Source organism: Juglans regia, chromosome 4 (genome assembly GCF_001411555.2).
Source record: "Juglans regia cultivar Chandler chromosome 4, Walnut 2.0, whole genome shotgun sequence".
Classification (NCBI taxonomy): Eukaryota; Viridiplantae; Streptophyta; class Magnoliopsida; order Fagales; family Juglandaceae; genus Juglans; species Juglans regia.
The window spans coordinates 1,276,537-1,291,899 of record NC_049904.1 but is presented as its reverse complement, the minus strand read 5'-3'; the positions used below and the strand labels follow the sequence as shown (position 1 = coordinate 1,291,899).

General features: G+C 33.5%; 2 protein-coding genes across 2 annotated transcripts; both read left to right on the top strand.

The window, feature by feature from the left end:
* Nucleotides 1-1,461: 1,461 nt before the first annotated feature.
* Nucleotides 1,462-2,454, top strand: LOC108995100 (abscisic acid receptor PYL4-like). Its single transcript, XM_018970600.2, has one exon. It carries the CDS (start codon nucleotides 1,622-1,624, stop codon nucleotides 2,261-2,263), a length of 642 nt encoding a protein of 213 aa, XP_018826145.1. The 5' UTR covers nucleotides 1,462-1,621; the 3' UTR covers nucleotides 2,264-2,454.
* A 9,888-nt stretch (nucleotides 2,455-12,342) lies between these two features.
* On the top strand, nucleotides 12,343-14,579 carry LOC108995117 (protein trichome birefringence-like 34). Its single transcript, XM_018970618.2, has 5 exons — nucleotides 12,343-12,718; nucleotides 12,887-13,058; nucleotides 13,427-13,623; nucleotides 13,805-13,966; nucleotides 14,194-14,579. Exons 1-5 carry the CDS (start codon nucleotides 12,369-12,371, stop codon nucleotides 14,534-14,536), a joined length of 1,224 nt encoding a protein of 407 aa, XP_018826163.1. The 5' UTR covers nucleotides 12,343-12,368; the 3' UTR covers nucleotides 14,537-14,579.
* Nucleotides 14,580-15,363: the final 784 nt, after the last annotated feature.

The window sequence follows — 15,363 nt, the reverse complement described above, 5'->3', positions numbered from 1 at the left end:
AATTTTAAAAAATATTAAATCTTATCATTTATAATTAATTTAAGATAAATTAAAATAAGTTAAATTTGATTGAAGAAGTTAACCGTATATAACCTAAAGCTGCAAATAAATGGACATCATATAATATTAATAAAAGCTTTAAGGAAATTTGTCGTATATATAACGAACTTGCGGCTGATTTGGCGGTGCATGTAATCACCAATTAAGGACTAAGGTGCCAAACTACTCTTCTTAAATAGCGTAATTGAATGCATTATATAATATAAACTTTAGAAAAACAGTAAAGAGTTATAAAAAGATAATATAAAAATAAATTTATAAATTAACATGATTTTATATGATATAATAGATTTATTTTATAGTAAAAATAAATTTAAAATTTAATGTATTATATTAAGTTACATCAATTTATAAATTTTTTATTTTTAATAAGACTTTAGGGCTAAAACATTTGTCAATAACTAATATTGAAACTATTTGGTCCAATTTAGTAGGCTTTGCAATTTGGAATCTTCAATCAAAATCCTTCTTATCCTATTATCAAACTTACCGACGCTTCTTCCCCAACTTTTTCCTCCAATTGCCTTTCTTTTCTGGAGCAGTTCGCCCGTATGGACGTTTTTGTCATCGGCCAACATCATTACGGTTAAAAGAAAAGAACGGCCTGTTGTTTAATTCCTTTTTTTTTAAAAAGAAAATCCTTCTTTTTTATTTCCTTGTTTAGGAAAAATGTGTTTATTTCTCTTTAAATAATAGAATATAAATAATCTTTCCGAAATAATCTGCACATTCATTCAATTTCACGCTTTGTTTTAATTCCTAAATCCTGTTTTATGAGCTCTGGCTTTAGTTTTGGAAAAATAAAAAAATAAAACAATTCTAAGCAAGAAGTTTATGATCATATATATATATATATGTATGAGAAATGTTAAGTACAGTTTCTATTTAAAAATTACAATGCAATCTTATATAATTTTATTTTTAAAATTTTTTAAAATTATAAAAATATTTCTTCTAAAATGATATTTTTTTTTCATTTAATAAAACACTTACATTTATAATTTTCAAGTAGAGACTGTAAATAGAATTTCTATATATATATATATATATATATATGCATTATAATTTTACATACAATAACTTGGCTCTATTTTATAATACGATCATGTATTTATTTAATATAATATGTTAATTATTTTTATAAAAATGATGAATATCTGGTTTTTTTAATTAAAAAAAATATTACGCATTAGTTATTATTTTTTTCATATTTTACGTCTATAAATTTTTTATAAAATGTATAGATATTTATGTAAATTTATTTTATAAGATATGGAATGATGAACAGTAGAGTTTTCTTTAATTAAATAGATACTGTCCACTTATGGAACTGTGCTTTTTTTCCCTTCCCCTTTAGAAAGTCCAACCAACCTGTTTCGTCGCCCACTGGATCCGTCACCTCTTTGGAGTGTTCGAAAGCTTCCCCAACTCCCCCACCCCCAACCCCTCTTCAATATATAATACACATACTTCCTTAGTTTTACAGATACAACGTCGATCCCAGAAGCAAACAAAGCCCAGAATCTTCTTCCAAACTTGCTTTAGTGTGCAGAAAACAAAAATGCTTTCGAATCCTCCCAAATCGTCTCTCCTACTCCACAGAATCAACACAACAACAACCTCCACTGCCGCCGCGCAGTTTCAGAAGAGCGACTTCCACAAGCGGTACTCCCCTCTAAAGTGCGCCAACCCCGTGCCCGACAGCGTGGCGCGCTACCACACCCAAGCTGCTGGGCCGAACCAGTGTTTCTCCGTCGTGGTGCAGGAGATCGCCGCTCCAGTATCCACCGTGTGGTCCGTGGTCCGCCGCTTCGACAATCCGCAGGCCTACAAGCACTTCGTCAAGAGCTGCAACCTCATCGGAGGAGACGGCGACGTCGGCACAGTCCGCGAAGTCCAAGTTGTCTCGGGCCTCCCCGCCGCGCGTAGTACCGAGCGTCTAGAGATCCTCGACGAGGAGCGCCACGTCATCAGCTTCAGCGTAGTTGGCGGTGACCACCGCCTCGCCAACTACAGGTCAGTAACCACCCTCCACTCGTCACCCGCAGGTAACGGCACCGTCGTGCTCGAGTCTTACGTGGTGGACATCCCGCCTGGAAACACTAAGGAGGACACCTGCGACTTCGTGGACACAATCGTTCGCTGCAACCTCCATTCGCTGGCTCAGATCGCCGAGAACTTGACCAGACGCAACAAGTCCTAGCTCGTCATGATGATCATGAATAATATTTTTCATAAATACCAAAATGTCTTCGGTCATTTGCCGTCGTTTTTGTGATTATCTGTGAGTTATAGCATTAATTAGTTGTCATCTGTGTGCCATATATATATATTTTCTGTGTGTAATACGATAAGCATCAAGATCTATATGACATCAACCTCCTCTTCTTCTTCTTCTTCTTCTTTCCCTGTTTTTTTTTTCTGCAATGCCGTTGTTGATACTGCCAACCTTTTAATTTGTCGGTTTGCATATGTTTTGTCTTATTAATTTATTAACGTAGTAGTTTAAACTTTAAAGTAAGGAAAAAAAAAAGAAAAGGAAAATAACGAAAGAAAGATGACGTATATATAGATAGGGTTTTGTGCAAGTTAAACGTCGGCGTTTGTAGTACGATGATGATCGTCGACGATTAAGTAGCATGGTACCATACGTTCTTCTTTTAGAATAATTATGAAGAAAGAAGCGGTGGACATGTGAATCAATATTACCCCATTTGACTAAAGAAATATTAACAAGGTACTTCTTTATATGTTCACTGGGTCCACGAGAAACTTAGAATTCATGCATGCCCCCATGCATGCTGTGCTAGCCTCACCCTCAAAATATAATATTTTTATATAATAGTTTTAAATTTTTATATAAAATATAATAAATAATTTAATCTTTTCAAATCTTAAAATAATAATAATAATAAATAATATTTTATTTAATTTTTATTTAAAATCATCTCATCTAATTTTATTATCCAAACTGCATTTAAACTTGTTCGGCAAACGTACAAAAAAAATATTTAAAAAAAAAAGATTAATGGAATTAAGTTTAAATATATATATATATATATATATATATAAGTTAATCTCGCTTAAGTATATATGTAGGAAAATGGCAACCGTGTTGAAGCAAGCCATGGTGGATATATTATATGAAATCCAAAACTTAAATATTATTAGTGGGATTAGATATAAGATCAGCATCATGATCTACATGCATGCATAGAATATTGATATATATATATATATAATATTAATATTGTTCCAATTGGTGTACGGTTGATCATGATCATGTTTAGAATATCGATATAGTTGCAATATATATATATATATATTAATTTTCCAAGGTTAATTGTGTTGATGCAGTGGTAATATATTACATTAGCTTTTGTAATAAAGAACAACGTACGTACGTACGTACATGAGTTTATTAATAGTATTATTTTGTTTTGAAGGGATGTCCGGATGATGATGATGAAACGCATGAATGGGATAAATAAAATTAGAGCATATATATTGGGAGAATAGAAAAAATAGAAAATAAAAATAAGGTGATGGGAATCATGCATCTCTCTCGACAGCTGCTTCAGGTACTGCAACTTGGGGACTTTTAGAATTATAAATCACACAACTAGGCAGGCAGCTAGATAGCTTGCTAGCTGTATAAAGAAAGACGCAAGTTGCAAGTTTATTGTTGTTTTTTTGTTCGGGCTGTCTAGCTATGATCGATAAGTGTTTGTTAAAAAGAAGGAAAGAAGAAATGCAAGTTGCAGTGTCTAGCTATGATCTGCTGTGTTTTGAATAGACAGGTAATGCAAGTTGGGGGGATGCAAGTGGGAAACTAAAGAAGAGGGGTGGGCGCCTTTTAATGATCCCCCGTGTGTACTCTTTGTCTGCCTCATTTGAATGCGTTCACGCCACCACCCCCCATATACCCATGACCTCCTGATCTATCTCGTGAGAGGGATCTCTTCCATCCTTGTCTTTTCCAAACTGCGCGCTTTAATTACGAGCTTATATAGATTAATTAATGAAACCTTCGCTACATTAACATACATGCATATCTAAATGCTGTTTCGTTCCTTTAAATAAAAACTCATTTTTTTTAACTAATTCATTTGTTTTTCAGAACTTTTTAATTAGTAAAATATTATACTTTGATATCTTAAAATGTATGGACCTTATTAATATTGGGTTTCTAATTTAGTATTTTATTTAACTATATAATTATAAGATGATAATGTTAATTCCCGATGCTAATTTCATGACATTAAGGTTCCATTTGAATATAGAAATAATTTTATCTCATTTTAATAATTTTTTTAAATTCTTACATAAAATATAATAAACGTTAATTTAACTTTTCAAGTCTTAAAATAATAATAATATTTTATTTAACTTTCATTTAAAACTATCTCATATTATCTCACTATCCAATCTGCATCTAATTCTCAAATTCGATAAGTGATTAAAATTCACTTCTTTTATATAAAAAGGAGTTATATTTTCCTGCCGATTGTAAAAATTAAAGTATATATAAGAGGAAAAATACTCTAATTACAAAGTGATTATATAAAAATAATTTTTTAAATTGATGTAGTTTGATGTGATTTATTAAATTATAAAATTATTTTTATTATAAAATAAATCTAATAAATCATATAAAATTATGTTAATTTATGAAATTTTTTTGTGTAATTTTTTTTTATGAATATAACTGTCCTCGTATAAGAGTGCTAGACATTACGGAGGTAACAGTAAATAATTAGCATTAATTTTAAGTATCTGCACAAAAGAAATTAAGAAAATAAAAGAAAATAAAAGCCAATTAAAAAAGGTAAAGTAAAAAACCTCAAATTTGCTGCCCATGATGAAGTGGAGGCCGACTTGCAATATGGCCGTCGGCGATCGAGATGATGAATCATGATTCGGTACTGTGACAGCTAACGGTGCGTCGGCATTGGCACGTGTGCTGCACGAGCCACTTGGAAGTCCATGCGCAAGAACTAGAGCCGTTGAGTTTTGCTACGAGTAGGACAAAACGAGATGTTGCCATGACTCATCTAAGCCCATCATGTACTTGCGGGTTATGCAGTTTACCTTGCAACACCGACACAGATTGCGTACCCTACCTTGCAACACCGACACAGATTACTTCCTGCTACAACTATATATATATATATATATATATATATATATATATATATATTTGAATTATTATTAAAAAAATATTTATTTTTATGTGTCTAAACTTATTTAATTTTTTTAAAAAAATTATGCGAAATTTAAAAATTAAAATTAAAAATATTATTTTTTTATTTTAAAAAAAATCTCAATGTAATTGATATCTTTTAAAAAAAAAGAAACCAACGCTGATATAAGCAAGCAGCGTTGGACGAATTATAATTGTGGCCTTATTCTTCACGTTATCTGCGGGCGTCGGTGCGATGATTTTTTTTTTTTTAAATTTTAAATTAAGTTTTAAAATTTAAATTCTTCTATATTTTTTCCATGTTTGTAAGGTTTTATTTTTCATAAGTGAAAGACATAATCATGTTTTTAACTTTTATTAATTGTAAGGTCACATATATGCATCAACGAATTTTGTTAAATTATTAGTTTAAACTTTAACGTACGACGTGTTCTGTTTTTAATTTTCACAAATTGCAAAAGAATTAAAAATAATAATATTAGATTTTCAAAATTAAAAAGGTCAAGTACTCTTTTATATCAAAACAAAATGAAAAGCATATTCATGATGATGATGATAATAATGAAAACTTATATATATCTCGTGATTTCCTTGAATTGCTAGCTTTTGAAAAGAATTCATCATTTGACTAATTGGTTTTGACTGATAAATATCTTATATTATCCTTTATATAAATTTATAAATTTATTTTTATGTAACTTTTTTTTATAGTTAAAAGTATTTTTTATACAATAAATGCTGAAGCATTAATAAAATAGATGTTCATGGTCATCCTACCATATGGAGCTAATTTGGGCAACACGCCTAGTTTGTTTTCATAATTTTTTTTAATTTAATTTATATTATTTGATTATTATGATTTTTTTAAATTTTTATATAAAATAAAATAAATAATTTATTTTTTTTAAATTTTAAAATAAAAAATAATATTAAAAAATATATTTTAATAATATTTTATATTCTAACAATTTTTTGAGAGCCTAATTTTAGGATTTCATATGTTGTAACCTCCTTGTATTTTTTTATAAGATATTCTTTTACCATAAATAAAATTTTATTAATAAAAATAGAGTTCCGTCATCTGCCGGGAGTACTTCCAGCTTTGTCTAAAGTGTAGGGTCCCATAAGCTGCTTGGGGAAGTGAGAAATTGAGTGGGTAACAAGCAAGCAAACCAAAGTTTAGAGCTGAGAGCTCAGGAGAATGGTAGTTCTAACACACACAAAACACGAAAATCTGAAGATAACTGGATAAAATGAAGACCTCAAAACTCCAAGTCCACAACTATAGAGGCCCGAATTACCTTTAGAGACACCATCAATATTTAGTTTAAGAGAGAATCAACAGGGGGAGGCAGCAACCTCATGATCAGAAAAAGGCTTCTTTTTAACCTTTTTAACTGCTAGAGTGGGAGGAAACAGAGCACTTAAGAGTTTCAGCATATATGTGATATTGACACCAATCTGCAAGGCTCAAGTCAGAAGTTTAGCTCCTACAACCATTTAACAACTTTTCCAATAAAGTTATAAGACCACCATGGTGCATATTTTTCCTTCAAATTAGGGGTGTAACTAGTTCGGTCCGATCCAGTTTTCGATAAAATTTAAGACTGAATCGGTATGCATCGATTTTGCATTTTCGAAAACCGATTACACACCGGTTACCCTCATTAACCAATACCTCCGATTTTATCAGTTCCGGTCCTGTTCGGTCTAATTTTTTTTATTTTAATAGTATTAGTATTATGGCATAAAATATAATTGATATACTAATATACATTAGTATATTAATGTATACTAATTAATTAAAGCAAAATATAATAAATATACATTAGTATTACTAATATATTATGTATTTATCAAAAGGAATATGTTAAGAATTTATTAGCCCATAAAATTTTATTAATATATATTTTTTATGTTTAATGTATATGATCAAATAAATTTTTATGTTTAAGATTAAAATTTTATGTTATAAATTATAATAATATTATCTTATATATAATTATAATTTATATTATTATATATTATATATTATATATTATATATATAATATTAAAAAATTATTTTAAAATATATAATATAGTGAACAGAACCAATCCAGTCCTAAAAAACATAGAACCGGAGCTGGACCGGTACTGGCCGGTTTTGGAACTAAGAGAGCTGGTCCCAGACTTGTTCTAGGCCAGTTTTTGGTTAAGTTTTAAACCCCTACTTCCAGCTATTAAAAGAAGCATATATAGGGGATCAAGCCAAACAAAGCAGAAAAATATGCCCAAACCTCTACAATCAAAGAGCGAGCATTCATGAAAAACACTATTAATACTTTCTAAGAAACCAAGAATGCAAGAACTACATATAGACACCAAGTTAAAACCACATTATTGCACTCTCTCATCTACGTCTGCAACTCTATTGTGCCAGATTTTCCAGAGGAAAACAACCACTTTAGTGGGTAAAACAAGATTCCGAAGTTGGGAAAACAAGATTGAAACAGGAACTTCTCTCTTAGTAAATTGTAGGCAAAGAGGGTTGAGAATCTACCATATGAAGTCTATTTCCACATGCGAAGATCAGGTGTACCACCCCGGTCCTAGATGGGTTGGAGAGTTACTTATTGTCACTTCAAATCATATCTTACCATACAAAAATAAACTCAAATTTCTCAATTATTCATAGATCTCATTATTTTAAACCAGCTACTCCAAATTGATTAACTAAGAACACCACAAAGTCTCAAAATAAATGTAAATTTTTCAAAATACCAAGTCAACAGAGCAAAACGAAATTACTGAATAAAATTCTCCAATAACCCAAGTACCCTCTTTGTACTTAATATACTATACTCACATAGCCTTACTGTTGCTTCATATTCTCGACTTTCAATTGAAACATCCAAAACATTTGAAAATATTATGGAGATAATGGGGTGAGCTATTAACAACTCAATAAGTAGAAAACATATATTAGTATGCAAACATGAATATTTACAAAGTACATAATGCAGAATAAAATATTTTCAGTTTCAGTATGCAGAACAAAACATGTTATCAAAATTATCAAAGCGATGGTTCAAAATATTTATATTTCAAAGTCCTTTGGCATAGCATAACTGAGTATCATCACCATCATATCAGAATAAAGACCATGTTTAACCCCTGTGGTAGGGTTGTACTATCCACGATAGCCAAACCGAATAGAAACAGAAGTGAATCATACCCTTATCATTTTCGAAGTCCCGAGTGTGCACATAGGAAAGACCATGCAAAAATCACTTTGTTTTCAAAGTGGGTGCATTCAGAGACAGAGAATTTGGTACCAACCATATAACAGAATTAGAGCCATCGTATCAGAACCAGAAACATAATCAAATACAAAATTAGAAAATCATGCCAAAATTTTTTCAAATGCATATCATATCAAACAAAGTGCTGAACATATTCATATCATTTTCACATAATCAAAAACGGATTCAAAACATATTCATATGACATGTACAAAATTCTCAGATTTCATATGCATTCTTTTGCACATTTCAAAAATAGCATGTCAAAATATTACTCATGTTTACACTAGTCATGCTAGAAGACATTTTCTCTTTTATATAGATTTCATGAGTAATGAAAAACACATAACTGAGGTTGTTTTCACATTTCTTTTTAAAACATATCATGTACATTTTTCATAAATTCAATCTCAATTCATTTTCTTTTTATGCAAAGTCTAGTATAGGAATCCCAATTATTTGGACTTTTTAACTTCTCTGAATTTTCTCACAACAGAGTCAATGGAATATCGATCATCACCTATAAAATAGTCAAACGTAACTTACGTAAATTTTTCAATTGAACGCATACTTCGTAATTAACAACCAAGATATAAAAAAAATCTATATTTCTCTAATGTCTAAAATCCTCGAAATCCTAAAATATCTTCACTCCACAAAATACTTTGATTTTCCATAATTTCTTCAAATGATCATGTGATTAAAATCTAAAATATCCTCAAATTCCAAACATCTAATTTTTCTTAGTTTAATCACGAGAATATGGTATCAAATGCTACGGAAATTTACTATGTAAGGGCATACATGTATCTATACGTTTTTTTAACAAGTGAAGTAAGAAGCTTACGGGAGATCAGTAGTTATGCGACGTGGTTTGTAAATGCAGTTTTCGGCAAGAAGTGTTGGCTGTTTTCCAAGGAGGCAAAACATGAGAGAGAGAGAGAGAGTACGATGCGAGGAAGGGAGAGAGCTCAACAAGAGACCGAGACACCGAAGTTATGGCCTAAGTTAAATCGACGACGAAGGAATTTTTGTGTGTGATGGCATAGCGAGAGGACGTGTGACAGATCAGGGGTGACGGGAAGTTCCAGGCGGCGGTTTCTGTGGAGGTTGTTTGGTTCATGGCAATAATGGGCACGTTGTGTCATCGTTGCCTCTAGTTCGCCCATAGTGCAGTGGCATGATCGCAGGTGGTTATCCATGATTGTTGTGGCGTGGAAGAAAGCATGAGTTGCAACCAAGAGGTAGAGAGAGAGAGAGAGAGAAGGCTTACTATGATGGTTCCGCGTGGGGCAGCGCCTTGCGAAGTAATTTAATGGTGCAGTGGTTGCTTTGTTTTTTAGGAGTAAAAATATAGGCTTGCTTTTGTTGGTTCATGACGTCACAGCGTGGGCTGGTGGTGCAGAGGCAGTGGTGCACGCAGGGGCTTTTCCACGATGGGTTTTTATATTTCTCTGGACGATGGGATCTAGAGCATGACTATGGTGGTTTGTGTGCTGCTGAAAGTGGAGGAGCATGCAAGGTTGTGGTTGCTAGACAGGGAGGATGGGAGTCGGCAGTTGTGCAATGGAGGGCTAGACGTGCAACGAAGGGACAATATATATATATATATATATATATATATATATATCTCTCTATATATATGTGTGTGTGTGTGTGTGTGAGAGAGAGCAAGCTTGCGGTTTTGGGGTTGATGTGGAGGAGAGAGTGCCATGTTTCAAGGTGGTTGAAGCTTGAACGTGGGCTACGTTTTGATGCTCTGAACGTGGAGGAGGTTTTCGAGGGCTTGTCCTAACGTGCGCTTGTGCGGTGCAACCACAGTGGAAAAATTTCATGCAAAACAGGGGGTGGTAGTGACCGGCGTTGTATGGTAGACAGATAGAGGGTTCACACAGATGTCTGAGCAGGGAGGTCATTTGCGGTGGAGGGAGGAGCTCATGGTGTGGAGGGGCGTGGTTGTTGCATGGTGCTTGCTACCTTTGTGGGTGGTGATTGGCTATGGAAACTTGAGGGGCAACAAGACTAATTTTGATATTAGAGATAGAGATAAAAGGATGAGAGAGAGAAGTTGTTGAGAGAAATAAGGACGTGGGTAACGGAACGAAAAATTGTTGATGAAAAAGAGAGGGAGAGAAACTGTTTGGGGTGGGGAGAGAAGAGGGAGGAAAAATAAAAATAAAAAGAAAATCCGCTTATTAAAAGAATGACGTCATTTTTTAAAAACTATTGAGCTTCTGATCTATGGGATTGGTTTAAGATTGGACCCGGGTGTTATATCAGGTTCTTAACTTAATATATAACATGATTACAAACCTCTCAAGTTGAAGAAGATTCCCCATAAGCTACTAATTATTTTGAAGAAAATTAATTAAAATAAAATTATAACATGTAAATATTTATTCATAACAATGGAGAGAGAGAGAGAGAGAGAGAGAGAGAGAGAGAGAGAGAGAGAGAGAGAGAGAGAGAGAGAGTATCTTTACTTAACAATTAAGTCAATAGTTTGCATCTAATAATGATATATTTGATCTTTTTAAAGTGATATAAGAGGCAATTGTCTCAAGAGTCAAGATCTTTATAAAGAGATATAAGAGGAAAATTTAATAATTACTCTTCCTCTCACATATATGTGGGTCAAAATTCCTTAAATGTGCTCAATATGTGAAATTTTTAATTGAATTTGGGATATAGAGCGGAATCAAGATTAATCGAACTTAGATTACTTCTCTAATACTAAGTTAAATAACTTAGATTAATGCATGACAGTAAATTAGAAAGAAGATTACTTACAAGAGGTGAGGTGGAGATCATCCGATTTTAGAAATAATGAACAACCAAAATACATGAAAAATTGTCTAAATTGGCCATCAAAAGATTTTCTAACTGCATGGACCCTTACTCTTCCAAACAAATTGCTCTCGCATGACTGAGAATGGATCAGTACTGTACGTACGTATAGGAGCTAGACAATCTTAATTATGTAGAGAGCAGGGACCATTGGAGGAAGTATTGAAGATTGGCTTGAGGGGGGTGACATTGGGCGTGCGGCGCGTGACTTTTGAGGTTGTCGGAAATGGATAAATGAAATGAAATTCAAGCAGGAAGCAGCCTGCATATGCATATGATGATGAAAGTAACAATTTATTAATGCTATATATATATATATATATGTCGTGCATTCTACGGGTTTTGGGTACAAACTACAAACCCATGAGAGCCGTCGTCTGGGGTTGAAAATTTTGAGGTTCCTTTACTCCAAACGATCTTGGATGTGGAGATGACAACAAACCTAGCTAACCTAATCCACATGATCTTGGGGGCACTCATGTATATAACAGCTCACCTGATCTAAACTGTCTTCAGGAAAACAATATAAAAGATAAAACGAAAAGGTACCTTATCTCTTTGGCTATCGGCTAAGTTACCGAAACATTATATCCCTTTCCATTATTTATTAAAATATATATCTAATTAAGATCTCAAATATATATATATATATATATATGTGCATGCAGTCTGCTTTATAATATATGTGTGCATATATATATATATATATATATATATATACATATATATATAGATGGAGGGCCGACTTGATCTGTCAGCTATTATTAGTGTTATTTTGGTGAAATTAGTAGTGCTTAATTGCAAATTAAACTACCTGTTGCTTTCAGCAAACCGCCCAAACATTAAGGCATCCCCACTACTCCTACTTCCAGAAAGAGAAATCATGGAAAGTGATTGCTCACCAACTGCTAGAAACTTCAAAAAGGAGGAAACATGGTCTCGCACACATAGCCAATTAGGAGAATTGGATATTGAATGGCGGCAAAGAAACACCAAGCTGTAGTTCTTGGAACGTCATGGGGAATCAGAAGCAGCTTCCGTTCCCTTATTGCATTCCTGATCACCGCCCTAATCATCACCGCCGTTTATCTTACCCAAGACAGCATTGGTAGAGTCTTGGAATTAGATAGAACCGACGGTTTACATGAGCTTTCAGAATGCAATTTGTTTTCTGGTAAGTGGGTATTCGATAACCAAAGTTACCCTCTATACAAAGAGCAACAGTGCTCGTTCATGTCTGATCAATTGGCTTGCGAGAAGTTTGGAAGAAAGGACTTGAGCTATCAGAACTGGAGGTGGCAACCTCATCAATGTAACCTTCCTAGGTATCTCTCATGTCTAGCTCTCTCATCATCATGGGTGCCTATATATACACACGCTCGCACATAAACTTACGATATAAATCACTGCATGCATGTAAGTGATGGTGGTATTAAAGTTGGTCTTTGTACGTTTTTTTGAGCTTTGTGAAACTTGTTTTCTATGTTAATAAGGTTCAATGCAACAGCGTTGCTGGAGACGCTAAGGAACAAGAGGCTTGTGTTTGTTGGAGATTCCCTGAACAGAAATCAGTGGGTTTCGATGGTCTGCCTAGTCGATTCATGGATCCCTCCAAAGCTTAGATCCATGCACAACAATGACTCTTTGAACATCTTTAAGGCCATTGTGAGTAATAAATAATTTGGGTAACATGCATGTTCTTGCCGTCTCAATCCTAGATCGAAGGCCTATATAGGTGCATACACCTAGCTAGCTAGTTACTAATAGTTATTGGACCACTACATATATATGATTAACCATTGATATTTCTAGATTAGAATCCGTCCAAAGAAATACTTAAATTAATGCAGTGTTCATCTTAAGAAACAACGAGTTGCTTAAACTCTGCTCTTTTTTTTTTTTTTTTTTTTTTTTCTGAGTAGTTGCATGCATGCGCGCTTAAACTTTGTCTTTGTTGCATGCATGTTAAAAAAAGTACTCGATAAGCTTATATATAATGGTTAGTACGTACGTATCTAACCCAATTAATTTAGGCATACAATGCGACGATTGAGTTCTACTGGGCCCCATTGCTAGTGGAATCAAACTCCGATGATCCGGTGAACCACCGGATACCAGATCGGACAGTTAGAATCAAAGCAATTGAGAAGCATGCCAGGCATTGGACCGGCGGAGATATACTGGTGTTTGACTCCTACTTATGGTGGAGAAGGCCCAGAATGAAAGTTCTGTAAGTACCAGCTTCATCATCATCATAAACCCTACTTAATTAGCAACTGATCCGGTCTTAGTGATGATCGATGATCATTTGTAGTAATTCTCATCAGTACTTTATTTGTTGGACTTAACCACCATTGACTAATTCTCTTAATCCAATCTTACTTTTATAATATCGGAAATGAACCGATTAGGTGGGGATCATTTGAAAGCCCTGATGATGCTATCTATAAAGAAGTACAGATGCTGCGTGTATATGAGATGGCTCTAAGAACGTGGTCTGATTGGGTGGAAGTCCACGTTGATAGAACCAAGACCCAACTGTTTTTTGTTAGCATGTCACCAACTCATGAAAGGTATACTGATTAATAATCCATTTGCCCTCAAGATGCATGAATGCTAAAATACATGATGACATTAATGCATATATATGGTTAATATATAGACAAGTACGACGTACTACCAACAAATTAAAACATGAAGGATCGTGGGTGGCTAAAAGAATGCATGCTGCAGGTTTAATGGAAATAAAATGATGATCTAGTAATATGGAGTACTGTATATATGTACGTACATATTGCAGGGCTAAAGATTGGGGTGGTGGTGAAAACTGCTACAAAGAAACGGGAAAGATTTCAGAAGAGGGATATTGGGGAAGTGACTCGGATCCAAAGATGATGCGTGTGGTTGAAATGGTGCTGGAGGATTTGAAGACAAGAGGTCTGAATGTACAAATGCTCAACATTACACAGCTCTCAGAATATCGAAAAGAAGGCCATCCATCTATCTATAGGAAGCAGTGGGAACCCCTAACGAAAGAGCAAATAGAAAACCCAAGCAGTTATGCAGACTGTATACATTGGTGTCTCCCTGGATTGCCCGATGTCTGGAACGAGCTCCTGTATGCTTATATTGTTCATCAATGACAAATTCGATTTGGAATAAATTAGTACTTCTACAGAAATTTCAAACTTTTTTCCTGCATCAGTATTAATATTAATAAGATTATATATGCACATGCATTAAGGTTAATTTCAATGAATCCAATTAATTAATTAATTAATTAAGCTTAATTTATGCGTGGAAACTACTTCAACTTTAGTCAAATATTAATAAATCCATTTTGGCATTCGATTTTCATTATCAAACTTAGAAATGGAGAGAATGTATCCAGTCATACTCACCAATCATGACCTGCATGTATATATATATATATATATATATATATATACATGAAGACTGTATTCGAGTAAAATTGAAGGGATAATATTTCAAAGACGAGCCGTCGAGTTCAAATTTATCATGGAATATATAATTTAATTTAATTTATTTATCTTTCAAACAAGTTAAACCGAACTCATTTACAAGCTGCATGTTGTTTGGTAAACATGGTTATTATTTATTTATTTATTTTTTTTATGAAAAGAGTATCCTTTATTGAAGAAAGCTTAAACTAAAGCTTGGATACATTGAGGAATAACATCCAAAGAAATGATAGTCACTAATGGAAAAGCTTCGGCTAACAAAGGATCAGGAAATAAATCATACTTCATTCTCATAGTAGCCTTCACCTTCCCTTCCCAGTCTCGAATTACAGCACCCACTCCAACCTAACAATTAATATTGTTAAGAGTTGCATCCTAGTTCAGTTTCAATTTACCTTGAGGAGGGGCTTCCCAAGAGTTATGTGCATTCAAGCTAGGGGAGGTCTTCTTTGCTTGATGCTGAAACTGCATAACTTCTCAAACAACTG